The sequence below is a fragment of the Hibiscus syriacus genome, unplaced genomic scaffold, assembly GCF_006381635.1.
Source record: "Hibiscus syriacus cultivar Baekdansim isolate YM2019G1 unplaced genomic scaffold, ASM638163v2 tig00112344_pilon, whole genome shotgun sequence".
Lineage (NCBI taxonomy): Eukaryota > Viridiplantae > Streptophyta > Magnoliopsida > Malvales > Malvaceae > Hibiscus > Hibiscus syriacus.
Genome location: NW_024063307.1, coordinates 1175184 through 1196132, shown reverse-complemented (window position 1 = coordinate 1196132; position 20949 = coordinate 1175184). Strand labels below are relative to the sequence as shown.

At 36.0% G+C, this 20949-nt stretch overlaps 2 protein-coding genes and 1 pseudogene across 2 annotated transcripts; 1 reads left to right on the top strand and 2 right to left on the bottom strand.

Annotated features, from left to right (window-relative positions):
* Nucleotide 1: 1 nt before the first annotated feature.
* Nucleotides 2-902, bottom strand: LOC120178228 (prohibitin-1, mitochondrial-like). The gene is made up of 3 exons (XM_039184150.1): nt 739-902; nt 280-415; nt 2-190 (listed from the first exon to the last, which is right to left on the bottom strand). Exons 1-3 carry the CDS (start codon nt 900-902, stop codon nt 2-4), a joined length of 489 nt encoding a protein of 162 aa, XP_039040081.1.
* A 629-nt stretch (nt 903-1531) lies between these two features.
* Nucleotides 1532-6759, top strand: LOC120178227 (annotated as a pseudogene).
* A 12582-nt stretch (nt 6760-19341) lies between these two features.
* On the bottom strand, nt 19342-20674 carry LOC120178161 (clathrin light chain 1-like). The gene is made up of 3 exons (XM_039184100.1): nt 20173-20674; nt 19949-20102; nt 19342-19848 (listed from the first exon to the last, which is right to left on the bottom strand). The coding sequence occupies exons 1-3, from the start codon at nt 20658-20660 to the stop codon at nt 19363-19365; spliced, it is 1128 nt and encodes a 375-aa protein (XP_039040031.1). The 5' UTR covers nt 20661-20674; the 3' UTR covers nt 19342-19362.
* Between the last annotated feature and the right edge of the window lie 275 nt (nt 20675-20949).

Genomic DNA, 20949 nt, shown 5'->3' with positions numbered 1-20949 from the left:
TCTAGTCCTGATCAGCTTTTCCCACGATGAATTTAGCTCTCTCAGCTTCTTGCGCAGCCACCTGTTTAGTCTCAATTGCAGCAGTGAATTCCTTCCCAAAAGTCAGACTCGTAATGGACACATCGTCGAGCTGAATGTTGAAGTTAGCTGCCCTCTCAGTCAAAATCTTCCGAATTTCCTTACTAACATTCTAAAACCAGAATATTTCAACTTCACACGATTAATCCAAACCATTTATGCAACTATTAGGGCATAGAAAATGCAAGACATGATATATACCTCACTTTGAGTAATGAGTTGGCTAGCATTGTATTGAGCAGCAACAGCTTTCAAAGTTTCATGAATGATTGAAGGCAGGACCCTCTCATTATAGTTCTCACCCAAGGTTCGATAAATTTCAGTTAACTGATTTGACCTAGGGCGAGTGAGAACTCAAAGCCCAATCTTGACCTGCAGAGGATAGTTCAGAAGCAAGGTTTAGGGTCTGGTTAAGGCATTACTCCCGCAACATTTTTCTATTTCAAGTTTCCAATAAATATAACTATGGAAATGAATATATGTTGTAGCAACAACAAGAAAGAGAAAGGCTATGTTTAGATCGCATTTAGATTTACAAAGAAGGATTTGGATTCAGAAATTAAGGCAGTTGTGTGATTAACCACACAAATGTAACACTTAAGATTGTTTTTCAAATCCATGGATTTGTTGTATAGATATTTAAACATTTTAAATTGGAACATCAATGGGGGACCTTTGAAGGGGGCATTCTCAGTGAAACTAACGACATTATTAACAAGAAGAACACTGTCTGCAAGGGATGTGATTCCCAGAAATTGGACGCCCAAAGCGACGTACACTTCTCGCCTTAACTTCCTCTGAGCTTTTAAAATGTCTTGGCCCATCTCAATAAGGGAACTAAGCTTATGATACCAAAAAGTATTCCTTGTCCCCCCTTTTGCATTTAAAGAAAAAGGTTAGCTTGGACCGCATAATAACACCCAAAGGCTCTTTCTTTTGCTACTTCTGCGTGTAGGCCTGTAAACGAACCGAACGCACACGAACGGAGGTATGTTCATGTTCGTTCATTTAATAAATAAACGAACATAAACGAACAAAAATTTTTTTGTTCATGTTCGTTTATTAAGGAATATAACTTGTTCATGTTCGTTCATTTAATAAATAAACGAACATAAACGAACACGAACATAAACGAACATGAACATAAATGAACACGAACATAAATGAACATCAACGTTGGAGACCCTACCTTCCATTGTTCTTTCATGAAAAATAGTCGACAATGCAAATCAACCAAATCTACAATGATAAATAGCGTAAGAACTGATTAGCAATGATGAAATGTTTGAAGATATCAAATATTTCGATCGATCTTTTAAAAATATTAAATGATTCACACGACTTTAATTTAACGCTATAACATTTATCTTAGTGGTCCATGATTACATATGAACAATCATTTTACACTACGTTATTCTAATAAATTTGTCGGCTAAACGTTTTTGTGACATTAATGTCAGAATTTAGTGAGGTTTGTTAATAATGGTCATTTCCGTTGGCAGAGTAGAAAATTTAACAGCATGAAGATTTCGAACGGTACAAATTGGACTACAAGACAATAACATAGATCCGAAATCCCTTCGATGCTACATATCATAACTGATATTATTGCTAAACCACCATTCAAAATTTTAACGTACCTAAAGTGTACTCCACAACTAAAGGTCACACAAGAACTATGAAAACAAAAGTTCATTGTCAAAGTGTTTTTTTATACTTATTAATGGGTTCTTCCTGTAAAACCCATTACTTCCGCTATTACACTCTTTTTCAGAAATTACATAGAAACCTTTGTTTTATTTTCTGGCAAATTCTATATATTTTTCTCTTTACTGATGCTCATATACTTCCGATTGTTACCTTTATCTTCCCATCTATTTCTAGAAAGAAGTATGATGTTTTCTTGAGTTTTAGATGTAATGATACCCGCAATAACTTTACATATCAACTATTAAGCCAAATAAAACAGAGAAAGAGATGAAAACAAACCTGTAAAACTTCAGATTGCATTATAATATAAATTGTTTTGAAGCTTTCAACGATCGTTTCCAAATAAATTGGGTTAATTATAGAGTTGGTCATCAGAATATCAGATTAATTAATATTTTTAAGATACTTACAAATTGGTCACCAAAATTGATTTAAGAAGATTGGGTTAAACATAAATAAAAGAACATAAACGAACATAATCGAACGAACATAAACGAACATAACCGAACGAACATAACCGAACGTTCACGAACGTAAATGAACGAACGAGACCTATGTTCATGTTCGTTCATTTAATTAAACGAACACAAAATCTTGTTCATGTTCGTTCATTTAATAAATAAACGCACATAAACGAACTTCCCGCCGTACGGTTCATGAACGGTTCGCTGAACGTTCAGTTCATTTACAAGACTATCTGCGTGCCAAGGCCTTGTAGCCATCTCCAAAGGAGAGAGTGCTTTAGTGCCTTGTTGAATGTCATTTATGTTCGAAGAATGTAAGTTTCTGGTTCTGTTGGGTTTCAACACTACAGCAAAATTGTTATACAGCGGCGTTTTTAGCGGCGTTTTAGGAGTAAACGCCACTAATTTTAAACATATAGCGGCGTTTACATAGCAAACGCCACAAAATGGTAACGTTAGCAGCGTTTTTATAAAAACGCCGCAATAGGTTCATCGATAGTGGCGTTTTTCAACAAACGACGCAAAAGAGTAGTACTTTAGTGGCGTTTTTATACAAACGCCGCTAAAGACTCATAATTTAGTGGCATTTTTATACAAACGCCGCTATAGAATTATACTTTAGAGGCGTTTTTATACAAACGTTGTTATACACATATACTATAGTGGCGTTTTTATACAAACGCCGTTATACACATGTACTATAGTGTCGTTGCCAATCCTCCTTTGAAAACCCTAACCTCCCTTCTCGCTTCACTCAGATGGACCATCTCCTCCTCTCTTTCCTCTCTCTCACTGATTCCTCCCCTCTTGTTTCCCTCGACCTTTCCTTCGACCGCCTCCTCGATTCCACTCCTTCCGACGCCGATCAGGCTCTTCTCATCGATCGCGCTCACAGTATTGGTTCCCTCCTCCTCCGTGCCGCTAATCGCTCAGCTCGTAAACGTGCTTCCCTTCATAACTCCATCGCCTGGGCCCTCCCTCCTGATCTGACCATCAAGGTAAATACCTCCATTCTTCCACATTTTCATCAAGGCCTTTGATTTTGTTTTTAAATCTTGTTTTGATGATGACGTGTTTTTTTAATTTTATTGCAGGTGTTTTCTATGTTAGATTCGCAGAGTCTTTGCTACGCTGCGGCAACCTGTTGGATGTTTAACAAGTGTGCTATGGATCCATTGTGCTACGAGAATATTTACCTTACCACTGTCGTTCCTGAGGTTAATAATGCCGTTGTCTCCACCATGATCTAACGAGCTGGGAAATCGTTCCGGTAAGATTTCCTTTCATTTTTCGCTATTACAATTTGCCTTTCTTTTTAACTAATAAATACATTATCTTAAGCCGATACTTAAGTTTCCTTTTGCATTTTAAAAGTCTTATTACCGCTTATCGATCTCTTAAGTCTTGGAAAACTTCATTAATTAGTAACTCAGAAGGTGTTTTTGTTGTTTCCTTTATGTTTTATCTATTAGAGAAAAGGATTAGTATGGGTTAGTATCAGCTAGTTCATTTATTTGCATGTGGTTGTTTATGTTGTTATGTTTTCTTGTTAATTACGATGTTTTGAATGGTTGTTTAGATCGCTTAAGCTTGGAATAGTACCAGGCCCAACTTCCTCTCCAGGTTCCTGTCAACCATTGGTTTATACCATCTAGAATTCTGTAGATGTATCTAGCTTTTCATGGAATGAAAAAAAGACCAGGCAAGGGAAGGAATCATATATTCTTACAAGGACCTGCTTATACCCATTAAGTGGGGACAATGGCACCGCTGGGTATGGTTGAATACATTGACTCCTTGTTTAGAATGTGGTTTATGTGATAAGTTGTTCTTTTTGTTCTTATCATTTGCTATTTTCATATTGTAAGGGCTCTTTTGTGGAGGTTGCATCTTTACAATATTGAAAGAATGGACAATACATCACTTTGTGTGGCATTAGCTGCCTGCCCTTCTTTACTTGATTTGGAAATTGTCGGCCTGTAAGTTTCGCTATCTAAGTTGGTTTTTACATTTATTGACCCCACCAATTTGCCCTTTCCTTTCTTTTCTGTTGGTTTGAGCATGCGTTAAGCTGTTGCAGCTGGATGATATAACAAGCGGTAGAAGCTTATAACTTAAAAGTTGTTTCTAAATATGAAAAAATTTGGAATGATTGATCAAAGAACAACGCTCACAAAAGATCCGTTTTCTACGTGCACTAACGTAAATTAGTATACTAATATTAATAAATATCCGAATGAATGAATACTGAATAAAACATTCTATATTAATTAAAAAAGCAATTATTGTCTGATCATCGAGTTTTGTTAGTTTTAACACAATTTGGTTTGCAATTGTTTGTGGTACTCAGACAATGTGGTTTTAGCAGAGTAGATAATTATGTTTTTTGTTTAACCTTAAAATTGTTCAATCAACCTTCGATTGATACAGTCATGTCGAGTTGAGGCAAACTTTGATGTCAGTGAGCTCCAATTGTCACTTGATAGAGCGTTTATTCTTTGAGTCTTCCAAAACAGGTACAGATTCTCTTCTTGAGTGTCTCTTTTAACTGCTCTTTACATATATGCTCATATGATAATGCAGGGAGGGATGACAGCTTGAAGTCGCAAACTTGTGTGGATGTCGTGAACAATCGTCCTAATCTTTCTTCTTTATCGCTGAGAGGTTTTAAACTGCATCATTATAAAGTCCGTATTCTTGTTAAGGTATGAACTTGTTTGGTGTTAAGTTCTGGTTGACATATAATCTCAATGGTATGAAAGTATTAGGAAGGATGGGGTTGCATAAATATCTTAAGTTCTGTTTGAGGCGGTGTTGTATGCCTGGAAGAGTTGAGATACTATTAGATTATGTTGCAATGAGCAGCTGTCTTAAATATTTGTTATAAATTTGATCTGAATGAAAATTGAGAAGTTTAGTCCTTCATTTTACTTGCAATTAGCAGTGGTCTGTAAATATCTGTTATCAATTTGACCTGAATGTAAATTGAGAAGTTTAGTCCTTCATATTACTTGCAGGGATTCCGTAAACTTAAATATGCCGATTTTTCGACATCTTACTCGATCACTGGAACATTTTTGAGGTTTGTGCTGCTCTTTTCAACCATAACTAGGAGAATCCCTTTAAAATGTTTTTTTTTCAACTTATATTTTGTGCAGAATGAGATTTGTCCCTGCTTGTAATCAAGAATTTGGGAAGTGGTGGGAATCTACTAGAGGTTTTAATTTTAAGGGACTGCATGCATCTAAAAGAGGTGAGGTCTGAATCCAACCCCCAATCTATTCCCCTCTAGCAAAACTTCCCCTCTGTATCTGTCTCTCTTTCTCCAGTCTGACTTCTGGTGTAGGTGGAAGTTTCTAGGTTCTTGACCGCAATTATTGTAGGAGATTTTAAATTCCTTCAATATCTTGTGAGTGAAATTGACAAGTGATTATCATTTTCATAATCCATGTGTATGTTAAATCTGCTTTCCCGATTACTTCCATAACCAAGGACATTTCTAATAGGGAAGGTTTAGCTTCAGAAGGTGATTGGTATCAGAGATCTTACAACCCAAGATCGAAGGTGATATATGAGGGTAAGCTAATCACGATGCTTTGAATCACGATATATTACCCCTAGGATTTCTTTGAATCACGATGATGTCCTTCTCGTAGAATTATTGAATAGTTTGATTCGGGGTTAGTCGCCTTTGTGCGATGTTCCGTTTAACTTTAGATATGCAGGAGCAAACAACACAACATATTTTCTAGGTGAAATAATAGCACTTTGCTTCTGAATTATTGTTTGAGCTCTGGTTTATCTTTTATGTAAACAATGGAATAGTAGCATACTTTTGTTGTTAAATTGTCGCTGATCGTCAACTTTATTATACTAATAAGAGATGATGTAGATTCTCATTGGAAACCCTAGGAATAATCCTTTTAAATTCATGTTTGCTAAAAAAATTCTGACATCTGTATTTGGGTAAACCAACCATGTTAATGAAGCCTATGTATTAACATCCTCGTCAAAATTGTCTTAGTCTACCATATATTCATCTTCATTACATTCATTTGAGATATTCAAATTCAATCTAGATTTTTTTCACTTATTGACTGTTTGATTGGTTAATCTGCATACATTTTATTAAAATTGATTTGATATGTATCACTGCTCACCATTGCATACAATGAAAATCGTAGTGCTGATGCATGTGTTCCTATTTTTTGTCTTATTATTGTGATGTAGTTTCTTCTGTGATGATAAGAATGTGATTATTTGGACTGCAGGTCATGTGCCGCCAAAATTCATGCTTGCATTTGTCTGTAGAGGAAACAGATACAGCTGTAGATAATCTATTAATATATTTGTCTAAAACCCATCTTCTTCACTTTTTGAGTTCTTTTTATCGTCTAAAATTCTTATAGTACAAAGTTATAACTGGAAATATATGTTCCTTGATTCATTTGTTTATTTTACTGATCATGAATAGGATCAAGAGGCACATGAAGCAGTCTTGAAATGATTGAACCTACTAGGGTTTTCCCTATGAACTTTGAGGGACTTAGACATGCATGCTTTCTTGATCCAAAATTATAAGATTTCATTGCTTATCCCTCTTTTGTATTTCCTTAACTTTTCTAAGAATACAAACTTGCTCAGATTCTTGGGGTAAGAATTCTAACTTCTAAAAGTAAGATGGCAACCAATACATTATTAAATTTTTTCTTTATGATGACATTTTTTACATTCTTATGTAGAATATATTTTAGTTTTCATGGTTCCTGACTTCCTGTTTTTGTTGTTTGTTGCAACATCTTTTTTCAGTTCTCAATCACTCACATGTATGTTATGAATGCAAGTTCTGCTGGTTGTTTCCTTCTCTTCTTAGTCTCATCTAAATTATTATAATTGCAGTAATCTTGAAGAACAAACTTCAACAAAAAGCGGCTTCTTCAATAGACTGGCACAGCGTTTCCCATTTGTTTTTAATCTATTGAGGAGAGATCATTCACTGTCAAATGATACTTTCAAATAAGATGTCAAGACGATGAATATGACAAATTCCAATGAAGTGTGAAACAAAGTAGCTTTAGAAGGCATATCTGGAGGTTATGATGATGACGCTAGTGAAATTGAGGATGTATCAAACAACAAATCCATGTATATCTACACTTTGAGGTTCAGTTGTAACTCATTTGTACTTTAATGTCTTTTAAGGTTCTCTCTCCATAAAAAAACTTTAATTTATTTTGTTGTTAAGTATTTTTCTTTATGTTTTTTGTCTTAATTAAAATGTATGGTTGTTGTTAATTAGATAAAGCTAGATATAAATTTAGGTGATGTATAGCAGAAATGAAATATGCAAAATCAATTAATATTAGCTAAAGAAAGGTAATTAGCGGCGTTTGTATCCAAAAACGCCGTTATAGGTCTAACCTTTTGCGGCGTTTGTGTCTAAAAACGCCGCAAAAGGTTAGACCTATAACGACGTTTGTTCTAAAAACGCCAGTATAGGTCTTATCTTTTGCGGCGTTTGTATCCAAAAACGCCGCTATAGATCTGACTTTTTGCGGCGTTTTTTCTATAAACGCCGCTATATATCATAACTTTTTGCGGCGTTTATGGAAATAAACGCCGCTATAGATATCGACCTTTTGTGGCGTTTGTTCAAAAAATGCCGTAATAGATATTGACCTATTGCGGCGTTTTTTGTTCTAAAACGCCACTAACTTTAGCGGCGCTGGTATTGCCGGCGCTTCTTGCGGCGTTTTTCCTATCGCCGTAAATACTTTTAGCGGCGCTTAAAAACGCCGCTATAAGACTAAAAAACGCCGCTAAAACTCTATTTTGTTGTAGTGCAAGTACCTTTTAATGTAAATTTGGAGCATATAATGTAAAATGTTATTTGTGTTTAAAACTATTTACTACATTCGAATCGACAACTTCCTATCTGTCGTTGCTTAATCAACTCAGTAGTATAAAATTTCAGGTGTGCGGTAGATGACACTATTCAGCCACATGCAAAGTAAGTACATGTGGGGAGTAATGGTGTGAGTTGTGACAAGATGTCTCTGTCCACCACACACGTGGTGGAGATCCCATCGAATCTCACTCAAAATGAAATGCGCAATTATGAGGAAAGGCAATGAATCTCATTGGGAGGGGCCACCTGTTTGTGGATAGGGTAATGAAAAGATGACCTCCATGAATGTAATAATGAAAAAAAAACACTTGTTAATATTGTCCTAATAAGAAAATCATGACCACCGCAGACGTAGTTCAATTGGCAAAGCAAGGACTTTTGGGATTATGAGCTGGTTTCATATCTTAGGTTCGAATTGCGTTGGCTGGAAATCCTGGAAAAAAGCGGGGGGCAGAGTGGTGGGTTCTCTGAGCCCCTCCGGAGGTTGTCTTGTAGGGTTGGGTTCTTCAGTCTGACCTTGGGAGATCCTACGTTATCAAAAAAAAATAAGAGAATCATGCACTAGCAAAAATCTTACCTCTAGTTTCAAAATCAAATCAGAAGGCAAGAAACATAATTGTGAGCACCATATTTGAATTTAAAAAACCATCCACTCACCATATACCCACGTAAAGCACTAACCCACCATGCCCATGCCTCTACTTGGCCAACGAGCTGCCCATACCTTGATGTTCCCAAAGTTGTGCATTTTCTAGTGCTTATGTTGGTCGACCACTACCAGCAGCCCCCATACCGTGACCATGCCGATGCTATTCCACGAGCACACACGCCCGACAGCATTCTGACCGAGCAGCTTGGTTCCCCATCCACATCTAACAACAAGCAATTATTTTATTATCTTTACATATGTAATGGATATAAAATCCAATGAAACCAACAATGTAAAAGGGGGGATTTTTCAGCAATAAAAGACAGCAAATAGAACCGAAATCTTCAAGCAAATTAAAGAGGTATTCTTTTTTTTATTCTTGTTTTGTCTTGTTAAATTCTTGAGATGCAATTAGAAAACCTAATGTAGTTTATAATTTGATTCTGCTTGTTTACTCAAATTCCATGGCTTTCTAAACAATAAAAAAATAAGAAATATAGTTGAAGAGAGGGATTTAGAGTTACCATACGGTTGTGCTTCGTCTAGACTAGAGGAAGGGAAGCTTCTAGGGGTTCTTATCAGAGTAAATCCGGCCACCATGGCGGTGGCCGACAGAATTTCGGGCTTTGGAGGAGGTTCGGTCGTGGAGAAAGTGAGAGGAAAGGAGAGGCTTTGGAGGAGATGATATTTGGGTGTAAACGGCTAGGGTTTGATTTTACCCGAATTAGCTAAAACAATTGATATTCATAAAACAAAAAATAGTAAAATTACGCTTAAGCCATTCCATGTTTACTGTGTTTTATAAAACAGTCACAACTCTTGCGGTTAATTGCGTTGAGGCCCTCCCAGTTCTGCCGTGTTTTTACACATTAGCCACCGTACATCGCGTCTAATCATGTTTAGGTCCCTATAATCTTACCGCATTTTTACATTTTAGTCCTCGGATCTCTTTATTTTGTTTATTTCATTTTCGATACTTCAGTTTCGTTATTTTTAATTTGGTCACTAATTTCATCTTTTATCTATTAGTTTCGATTTAAGCTACATGTTCAGTTTTATTTTATTTTAGTCACGTGTTTATAGAGTTTATTTATTTTATGTTATTTGTGTTATGGTTTGCCATATTTATATGTTTACATTTTAAGCTATATTATAAGTTTTATATACATATATCATGTCTCAAATGTACTCATGCATATTAATTTATTTTATTTCGGGCACATGTTCTATCATATGTAATTATATACATATTTATTAAATTTATTTTCTGTCCTTGTATATTCATATATGAAAATGTATTGTAAATGTTTATTCCATTTCATTCAATATGATTTATTTTAAACTTGTAAAAATATCTAGTTGCCAATATCTTATTTATTCAAATATTTTCAAGAACAACGATTTGTAGAATATGTGTGGAAAGCATCGCTTGATCGAGGTGTTGTAATCTAATATGACGATCGAACAAATGTGAACTTGAAATAAAATTTTATTTTGCCAATTAATTCTTTTTATTTTAAGTTAAACAATGTGATGCATGTTACTAAATAACGATGTATTTTATGTGAAGATTGATTCTCATTTTATAGTTGATTCATGTTTTTAATATCAACAAGTACGAAATATTCTTTAACTGGCAAGCAATATTCGAGTTAGCTTTCCCAATGGAGGATTGCTAATTTTGAGATTTCTTGTCGAGTAAAAGAATTTTCTCTAATTAATTAATTTGAAGCAAATTAATCAATGCTTGATAAACAAATCATATTTTTAACTTTATATTTGATTCATGAGTTTCACCATTTACGACAAAGTGTAAGCGATTTTAGTACCAATTTTGGGCTCTATGAGGGTGATAATCTTCCCCGCGCGTAACCGACTCCCGGACCCATCAAATTGAATTTTTGGTAAACGCATACCACTTTTGTCTTTAAAAATGATTTTCCTTCAAATTGTTTTAAAGGACGTATTTAGGTATTCGATCTACCTAACTCAAAGGTCGACTGTGACTCCTTTTTATTTTAATTCCAATCAATTCAAAATCACCAAATTTTCCAAATGAAAGTCATAACTATTTTTTTAAAACAATAAACAATTGTTCCGTTGAAAAACGGTTACGACAGCTTAGCGACTCCGCTGAGGATTATTTTTAGATAGTCAGGTTGAAAGTCACTTACACATTGTTGTTTTGGTGGAAATTATGATTTCGAGTCTTTAGTTAACTTATGATCTTTTTATTGAAGTTTTTAATTCCTTCATTGTTATACTAGCATTTTGATTTTTGTTTTCAGATCTGTCCAAGTTTTTATCGAGTGGTTTGTTTTACTTTTGAGTCAAAGGGTTGAATGTTCCTCCTCACACACATCACGTGCAATTTCATGACATGAGCTCTAGACACGAACTCTGAACCCTTTTAAGTGGGGGTGAAAACGATGCCTTCGTGGGAATTTATTCTCCGTATGGGCCTATCAAGTAACTTTCAGGATTCATATACCTTATGTCTTCGTGTGAATTTATTCTCCGTATGGGCATAAGGGAATGTATCCCCTCGAATTGAACTCGATCCGTTTAAGCCTATAATGGTTTAGGATTAAGGGTTTGGCAGCCCAATGGGGCACCGACATCAAGGACAATTCGAGTACCTTTTTCCTCGTTAGAGCCAAAACCATGCATATGGTGAACCGTAGAATGGTCGCCCTAGGTATAGTCATACTGGACCTCTGTCTGTTAGTAGGTACCCAAAATAGGTATACAAAAAAGAGGAGTGTTTCTAAACCCTTATCTTTTGCTTTAAGTTCGTAGAATATATTTATTTTTGAATAAAAGCATGCGAACTAGATACCATGCAATTAGGATTAATTTCTTGAAAAATCATTTTTGGGTAGATAGCATGTCTGGGTAGGAATATTATCTACTAAAAGCATGCTCGGGTAGATATCATGATGGGGTAGTTGTTATATTCATCTTTGAATAACATTTTTATCTATATTGATTGTCTTACATGTACTAACTATTTTTCACTTCTTTTGTTTGTGTACACTAACCTATTTTTTTCTTTTGTCTATGTCATATTTCATCATTTTTGTATTACATTGCATCATCATAACATAATGCAAGAGTGTTGATCAGCAAGGGGATATTCATGAGAAAATCTTCACAATAAGAGATAAAAGTTTTCAATCAAGAAATCATATACACAGACATACACCAAGGGCAAAAGGAAGTTCAGAGAACAAGAATGAGACTTGCTCGAAGATTGTACAACATTCGAGACTGAAGTGATGATTCACTGATCCGAGGAGTAATACAACAGGAAAGTCTTATCTATAATCATCTCATCGCTTACCACCAAAGAGCAACACACTGGCTTCAGCACCGCCGAGGCATTAATGGAGTTAGTTTACAGAGCATTGAGGGGCATCAGTTCCAAATACGAAGATCCGAGATGAAGCAATGAGCTCAAAGATTGTGCAACATTCGAGACTAAAATGATGATCCATCGATCCGAAGAGTAACCCAACAGTAGATTCTCATCTACGATCATATCATCGCTAGTTATCAAGGAGCGACGCACTGACTTTCGCACCGCTGGGGCATTAACAGAGTTAGGATACATAATACTTGAGTGGCATTTTTCAAGGACGAAGGTCCATGATGAAGCGGTAATCCACTTCAGACTCAATATCTAATCGAAGGCATATCTGTAAAGTGGAATGTCTTGTAATATGAAAGCTTTTATCACTGGTGAAAATTATTCTACGATATTCATCATTGGGATCAATATTTTTGCATCTGCATTTTCATTTCATTTTTAAACATTTTCATGAAAAACATATTCATGGAGGATTCTATAAAGTGGTCCTAACCACGTAACACCACATAGAAAACTCTAGACATTCCTCTGAGAACTGTAAGGAAATGAAGCGTAAGATCCAGAACCTGATAATTTCAGGGGCATGGATAATTAAAGAAGAATGGGGGCATTACATTTACCATTTTTAGTGAGAGCATTGTTTTGTTTGAACACGTTTTTGTTCTGTCTTTCATATTTGTTTAATCTTTTAAACGACTGAATTTATGCTACCTTTTAAGGTGGAATGATTGAACGAGTTTTAATCTTTAGTTTTTCGATTATCGAATGAATTAAGGATTCTTTTAATTCTCCAAGAATTATAGATTTTTGACATATGACAATATTAGACTTTTCTTATCCTATCCAAAGCCAAAATAAAATACCTTGATTCTTTACAAAAAAACAAAAACAAAACTCATAGTCATTACCAAAAGACCAAATTTTTGACATTACCTTTCCTTGATACACAAAAATTCATACCCTTACCTTTCTGTGAGCCAATAAAGCTACATCATCGTCTTCTTAGACGTAAAACATAAATTTTCTTCTACCAATAAGGCATTGAGTACAAAATGTTCACTGGAACATGAACCTTCTTACTAGAAGGCACAACTTGGGGCATCTCACATCAATTTTTTGAAGTTGAGCTTGAACAATTGAGACATGCTGGGAGCAAGAAGCAAAAGAAAAAAAAGAATTAATTCGAAATAATTATATCATGTATTAATTACATTGTTTTCATGTGAATAAAACTTAATCCTGAAAATCTATCCCCCTGGGGATACCTCTTCTGCAAAGACTTATGTGTATGAGATGATGAACGACTTTTTTTCATTTATCCATATATGTATATATATCCCTTGTTGTCCCCTTTTGAGCGTATAATATTTTTTCTTCTGATTCAACCCTAACCAAGGATCACCCTCCATACTGGGGGCAAGGTGAAAGAAATCTGCTCATATGAGTGAAGACATCAATCCACAGGAGATATCAAAAGGTGAATCAAGTGCCAAGTGTGAAAATCCAATCAGAACAAAGAGCAAAAAGGAAAAAAAGAAAAAAAAACAAAAAAAACAAAGAAACAAAGAAAAAGAAAAAGGAACAAGAAGCACATGTAAAGATTCCCTCGAGTCAAATAGTGCATCAAGCTTCAAACTATGAGATTGATCAAGCGTAATTATTCCATAATCACTTCACTTGAAGATCATAGAGCATCAAGAGAGAGACACATACGAACATATTCAAATTGAGCAAGACAGAATTGAAGGAATCATAATAAATTGATCATTGGCTCAATACCCTGAAATATTCGTTTGGGCCTATTTATCATTTTATTTCATAACCATGAACCATGGCCCACATTACGTGCCTTAAAAAATCCCTTCTAATCATCCATGAAATTCTAAACAGAAAAGACTATCTTCAGATTTCATCCCGCACATCAGGATTAATTTTTATTTGCAAAAGGTTTTCTAAAATCTTTAATGCATGATAGAGAAAAATAACAAAGAGGGGTTCAAGACGTAAATTTTGAATAACATCTTGAAACTAAAGGAGGATTCAAGTTAAAAACCTGAAAAGGTAGCTCGAATATGAAGAAGATGCAGGTGTTATCCCTTGATAAGGCATCGCACAAACCGAGTGTGATCATGAGAGCTGGAAGTCGGAGAATAATTCCAGTAGACACGCATAGAATCTACTCCATCAGATCAGTGAACATCAAAGAAATAAGAAGGTCAAACCTTTGACCAAAAGCAATAACCTGAGACTTTTATCCTTTCTTTACTTAACCATACCTCAAAGATAACATTAATCTTGACACTTGTCAAATGGCTATAATTCGGTTTAAATGATTAAGAGTGTAATTAATTCTTTGATATCCGATAAACTCTTGTTTCATGATTTGTCTCAATTTTGAAACTGAGAAAAGGGCAATATTTTCAAAACTTTTTGATCAAACATTTTTTCAAAACTCTTCTAATTGATATTTTCAGATCTCGAAAATAAAAGAAGAAAGAAAACATTTTCAAACAGGACAATCTCTCTAGAGAGTTTAGCCTGGAAATTAACAGAGGTCCTTCAGACCTAAAAGCTTAGAATTAGAAATTGGGGCAAGGAATTTGAATGTTAGGGAGCCAAGAAAGCATATGTTTGCAAAGAAATGTGATGGTACTCCTTGGTGTGAGAGAAGAATGAAGACGAACAGATCAAGAAGAAAACCAAGATTACTTGAGCACCTTTTCACTGAAGAACATGCATCACACCTACATGAATTTGCATCTTTGCATCAAACATCCATCATCAGGATAGTTACATTCAGTTACATTTAAAGATCTTTCAGGAAAAATGAGATTAAAAGACAACAAGACATCCTCAGCAAGAGGGAGCAATCATATTCATATATAAATTTTGTCTCACTTGAGACAATTTCATTTAATACAGAAGATTTATTGTTTTTCTTAAAACAAGATTTGTCTCACTTAAGACAGTTCTTACTCAAAACAAGAAGACTTATTTCACTCAAGATTGTTTTTCTTCAAACAAGATTTGTATCACTTGAGACAGTTTTTACTCAAAAAAGACATGTTATTTCACTCAAGATTGTTTTTCTTAAAACAAGATTTGTCTCACTTGAGACAGTTTTTACTCGAAAGAAGATATTTCATTTCACTCAAGATTATTTTTTTTAAAAAAAGAAGATTTTATCTCGCTTGAGATAGTTTCCCTCGAATCAGAAGATTTTATCTCCCTTGAGACAATTTCCTTTGAAACAAATTTTGTCTCCCTTGAGACCGTTTCCCTTGAAACAAATTTAGTCTCCCTTGAAACCGTTTCCCTCGAAACAAATTTTTTCTCCCTTGAGACGGTTTCCCTCGAAACAAATTTTGTCTCCCTTGAGACAGTTTCCCTTGAAACAAATTTTGTATCCCTTGAGACGGTTTCCCATGAAACAAATTTTGTCTCCCTTGAGACAATTTCACTTGAAACAGAAGATTTTATCTCGCTTGAGATTGTTTCACTTGAAACAGAAGATTTTATCTCGCTTGAGATAGTTTCGCTCGAAATACAATATTTTTAGAAACTAAGCCTGATTTTCAGGGGTTTCTTGAAGAAAAGCTTGAGAGACCATCGTGATATGTAGGGGTTTCTTGAGGACAAGTTTAAGGGATCGTCGTGATATATAAAGGTTCCTTGATGACATACTTGAGGGACCAACGTGATATATAGGGGTTCATTGGTGACAACTAAGAAACTAAGCCTGATTTTTAGGGGTTTTTTTGAAGAAAAACTTGAGAGACCATCGTGATATGTAGGGGTTTCTTGAGGACAAGTTTGAGGGACCATCGTGATATGTAGGGGTTTTTTGAGGATAAGATTGAGGGATCATCGTGATATGTAGGGGTTCCTTGATGACACACTTGAGGGACCAACGTGATATGTAGGGGTTCCTTGGTGACAACTAAGAAACTAAGCCTGATTTTTAGGGGTTTCTTGAAGAAAAGCTTGAGAGACCATCGTGATATGTAGGGGTTTCTTGAGGACAAGTTTGAGGGACTATCGTGATATGTAGGGGTTCTTGGAATGGATGATACACTTGAGGGACCAACGTGATATGTAGGGGTTCCTTGGTGACAACTAAGAAACTAAGCCTGATTTTCAGTTGTTTATTGAAGAAAACCTTGAGAGACCATCGTGATATGTAGGGGTTTCTTGAGGACAAGTTTGAGGGACCATCGTGATATGTAGGGGTTTCTTGATGATAACTAAGAAATTGAGCTTGATTTTCAAGAGTTTCTTAATGATTAAGTCCTTCGAGCCATCAGTAAGTCTTTCGAGCATGATGCGTAAGTCCTTCGGGCCATCCATAAGACCTTCAGTGCATGATGTTTTCAAATGAGATTTTAGAAACTAAGCCATCGGGGGTTTCTTGATTCATAAGTCCTTCGGGCCATCATTAATTCTTTTGAGCATGATGCGTAAGTCCTTCGGACCATCCATAAGACCTTCAGTGCATGATATTTTCAAATGAGATTTTAAAAACTAAGCCTTCTGGGGTTTCTTGATTTGTAAGTCCTTCAGGCCATCTATAAGACCTTCAGTGTAGGATGTTTTCAAATGAGATTTAGAAACTAAGTCTTCGGGGGTTTATTGATTTGTATGTCCTTCGGGCCATCCATAAGACCTTCGGGCAGGGTGTTTTCAACATTTTCAATACTCGGTTAATCACAAATGGAGTTGAATCAGCACACCTCATTTGAGGGACTAACATTGCCAGTAGATAAATCATAATGAAGAACTTGTTCAACCTTGGATCATCATTTCCAGTGGAAAAACAAGGATAAGAAGAACCCGCGACTCGAAGAACTGAAGATAAAGACTCAGCCAAGAGAACGAAGCAAGATGACATCATTTGCAGCAAGGACTCGACGATTTCACAGAATGAGAAGAATTGACATTCCAAGTGAAGAGTTCACAATGTGACAAGAATATACCAAGATGGAAAATGGTGCTCTATTATCTTTGCTTCATTCCTATTTCACAACAATGAGCAAAGAGGGGTAGTTGTGAGCACCATATTTGAATTTGAAAAACCATCCACTCACCCATGCCCACGTAAAGCACTAACCCACTATGCCCATACCTCCACCTTGGCCAACGAGCTGCCCATTCCTTCTATTCCCAAAGTTATGCATTTTCCCGTGCTTATGTTGGTCGACCACTACCAGCAGCCTCCATACCGTGACCATGTCGATGCTGTTCCACAAGCACAGACGCCCGACAGCACTCTGACCGAGCAACTTGGTTCCCCATCCACATCTACCAACAAGCAATTATTTTATTATCTTTACATATGTAATGGATATAAAATCCAATGAAACCAACAATGTAAAAGGGGGGATTTTTCAGCAATAAAAGATAGAAAATAGAACCGAAATCTTCAAGCAAATTAAAGAGGTATTCTTTTTTTTATTCTCGTTTTGTCTTGTTAAATTCTTGAGATGCAATTAGAAAACCTAATGTAGTTTATAATTTGATTCTGCTTGTTTACTCAAATTCCATGGCTTTCTAGAAAATAAAAAAAAAATATGAAATATAGTTGAAGAGAGGGATTTAGAGTTACCATACGGTTGTGCTTCGTCTAGACTAGAGGAAGGAAAACTTCTAGGGGTGCTTATCGGAGTAAATCCGGCCACCATGGTGGTGGCCGGTTGGATTTCGGTTTTTGGAGGAGGTTCGGTTGTGGAGAAAGTGAGAGGAAATTAGAGGCTTTGGAGGAGATGATATTTGGTTGTAAACGGCTAGGGTTTGATTTTACCCGAATTAGCTAAAAACATTTATATTCATAAAACAAAAAATAGTAAAATTACGCTTAAGCCATTCCATGTTTATCGTGTTTTATAAAACAGTCACCAAACTCTTGCGGTTAATTACATTGAGGCCCTCCCAGTTCTGTCGTGTTTTTACACATTGGCCACCGTACCTCACGTCTAATCACGTTTAGGTCCCTATAATCTTACCATATTTTTACATTTTAGTCCCCGGATCTCTTTATTTTGTTTATTTCATTTTCGGCACTTCAGTTTCGTTATTTTTAATTTGGTCACTAATTTCATCTTTATCTATTAGTTTCGATTTAAGCTACATGTTCAGTTTTATTTTGTTTTAGTCACGTGTTTATAGAGTTTATTTATTTTATGTTATTTGTGTTATTGTTTGTCATATTTATATGTTTACATTTCAAGCTATATTATATTTTTTATATACATATATCATCTCTCAAATGTATTCATGCATATTAATTTATTTTATTTCATGTACATGTTGTATCATATGTAATTATATACATATTTGTTAAATTTATTTTTTGTCCTTGTATATTCATATATGAAAATGTATTGTAAATGTTTGAGATGACTATCCAGCTCAGTTGGTAGAGCACAAGATTTTTAACCTTGAGGTCGTGGGATCGAGTCCCACGGAGGGCATTTCATAATTCGGAGGTCTTTTACGGAAGTTGCTCTCAACCTGGTGTTGGGGGCAGCCTACTATCTTACTTCCCCCTTACCCTATTACATATGGTAACAAGGGACAACCATTTATTGTAAATGTTTATTCCATTTCATTCAATATGATTTATTTTAACTTGTAAAAATATCTAGTTGCCAATATCTTATTTATTCGAAGTTGTAAACCGATATGACGTTCGAACAAATGTGAACTTGAAATAAAATTGATTTTATTTTGCCAATTAATTCTTTTTATTTTAAGTTGAACAATGTGATGCATGTTACTAAATAGCGATGTATTTTATGCGAAGATCGATTCTCATTTTATAGTTGATTCATGTTTTTAATATCAACAAGTAGGGAATATTCTTTAACTTGCAAGCAATATTCGGGTTAGCTTTCCCAATGGAAGATTGTTAATTTTGAGATTTCTTGTCGAGTAAAAGAATTTTCTCTAATTAATTAATTTGAAGCAAATTAATCAATAGCAAATTAATCAATGCTTGATAAACAAATCATATTTTTAACTTTATATTTGATTATTGAGTTTCACCATTTACGACAATAATGTCTACAGATGATGATGCAGACTCAAATTCGCACCCAAGGTCTCTCTGTTTGCACTTATTATCCACTGGGAATAGCTAACTGAAACTTAAAAACAAAACAAAAAATGGGGAAACTAAGTTTTGGCATCACTTGGAAGCATCAGGAGGATTGGGTTTCTCTCTGTTATCAGCCTCGGGCGGAGCTGAAGTCTCCGGGTTTGGTTGTCCAGTACCACCATTAGCAGCAACAGCATCCTTCCCTAGTGAAGCGGGTTTATTTTCTCCAGCAGAATCTGCTGCTTTTGAACCTAATTTCCCATTCTTGGCGTCCTTGCTTTCCTTTTCCTCTTTATTTTCCTTTCCGTCTTTGCCATCTTTGGGTGGAGGGATCATATGGGGTGGAGGATTCTGTTTAAGCTTAACGAAAATCTGCCTCATTCTCGAAAGATCAGTAGGTTTCCCCGGCTTCGGACCATGAATCACCGACGCCGATGGAGTTTTATCTGAGTCTTTGTCTTTCCTTCCTCTCTTCTTCTCAATATTCGCCACCTCTCGAGGAATGATCTCGGCTATTGCTTTCCAGTAATGCAGGTGAGCTTCTTTGTGGAACTTCTCTTGATTAGCTAAGTATAGCTGCATATCAACAATACGAAAAGATCAGTTCAGTTCAGTTCTTCAGCTTCATAAAAAAGTGAAGAGAATTTGGATAGCCACAAATACTTATTTCTTCTACCTTCTCTCTTCCTCGGTTGTTAGCCTTATTGGTTTCACAATTCTGATTCCTTTTCTCGTAAAACGATCGTTTATACTCATCTGCTTCGGCGATTATCTTATCCCGCATCTCCTTCTCTCGTTTCCCCTTCTCCTCCAGATGAATGGCGTTTAAGCTGCACCGGAAGGAATTTAAAAACAATGAATAAATGAGAAATTCAGAAAAGAAGGGAAAACGAAACAAACCGTCTCCATTCCCGTCGCGCGAAGTTTTCCTCTTGCATCTGCTCAGGTGGAGGCAACAGCGGCCCTTCAGAGGCGAAAATACCATCGTCATCGTCATCAACATCATGACCACGACCACCACCGCCACCAGGAATTCCACTACCATCCATCGCGGACCCTCCAAATGGGGTCATGAACTCAGCGTTGGACGCCGACAATCCGAACCCATAAACGTCCGGGGAAGGTGGGTCGTTATGATTGTCGATGTTATTATCAATGTTGTTATTGTCAGTGACGATATACCCAAGGTTTTGACTGTGACTGCGACTGTGGTTGTGAGCGATGTACGTAGCAGTATCGGCGGTGAGATCACCGTAAGGGAAAGCTTGTGGAGGAGGGAAAGATGAGGAACTGTAGGCTCCGATGCTCGAGGCATGGTCGTCGATAGAGCGAGAAGATGAATTAATGTCTTCTCCTCCGTCGTTGTTCATGGCATTGAAGGACTCCATTGATGATGAAATGGAAGATCCTTAAAGTTTCGGTTACGTTGTAGGGTGTTCAAGTTATTTTTTGTCAGAGTACATCGTTATATTCGGATCAAGAGAGAGGGAAGAGGGAGTTCGTTGGCTTGGCTGATATTTAACCTTTCCATCAGTTGGAGCAGATAAATCGGTGTACCCATGAAGTCATTCGAAATCCAGAGAAAGAAGGGGCTACTAGTATTATGGCCCAAGACTAAATCCAACTGCCTTTTTGGTCATTTTTAGCCCACTTGCTTATGCGCATCGGGGAGCAAAT

Excerpts from the sequence above, each read along its gene's own strand:
- LOC120178228 (XM_039184150.1), bottom strand. The coding sequence starts at position 902 with ATGGGCCAAGACATTTTAAAAGCTCAGAGGAAGTTAAGGCGAGAAGTG. Across the intron at positions 416-738 it reads TTCAAAGGTCCCCCATTGAT|GTCAAATCAGTTAACTGAAA; the intron begins GTTCCAATTTAA and ends CACTCGCCCTAG. Across the intron at positions 191-279 it reads AACTCATTACTCAAAGTGAG|AATGTTAGTAAGGAAATTCG; the intron begins GTATATATCATG and ends TTCTGGTTTTAG.
- LOC120178161 (XM_039184100.1), bottom strand. The coding sequence starts at position 20,660 with ATGGAGTCCTTCAATGCCATGAACAACGACGGAGGAGAAGACATTAAT. Across the intron at positions 20,103-20,172 it reads GCGCGACGGGAATGGAGACG|CTTAAACGCCATTCATCTGG; the intron begins GTTTGTTTCGTT and ends CTTCCGGTGCAG. Across the intron at positions 19,849-19,948 it reads ACAACCGAGGAAGAGAGAAG|CTATACTTAGCTAATCAAGA; the intron begins GTAGAAGAAATA and ends GTTGATATGCAG.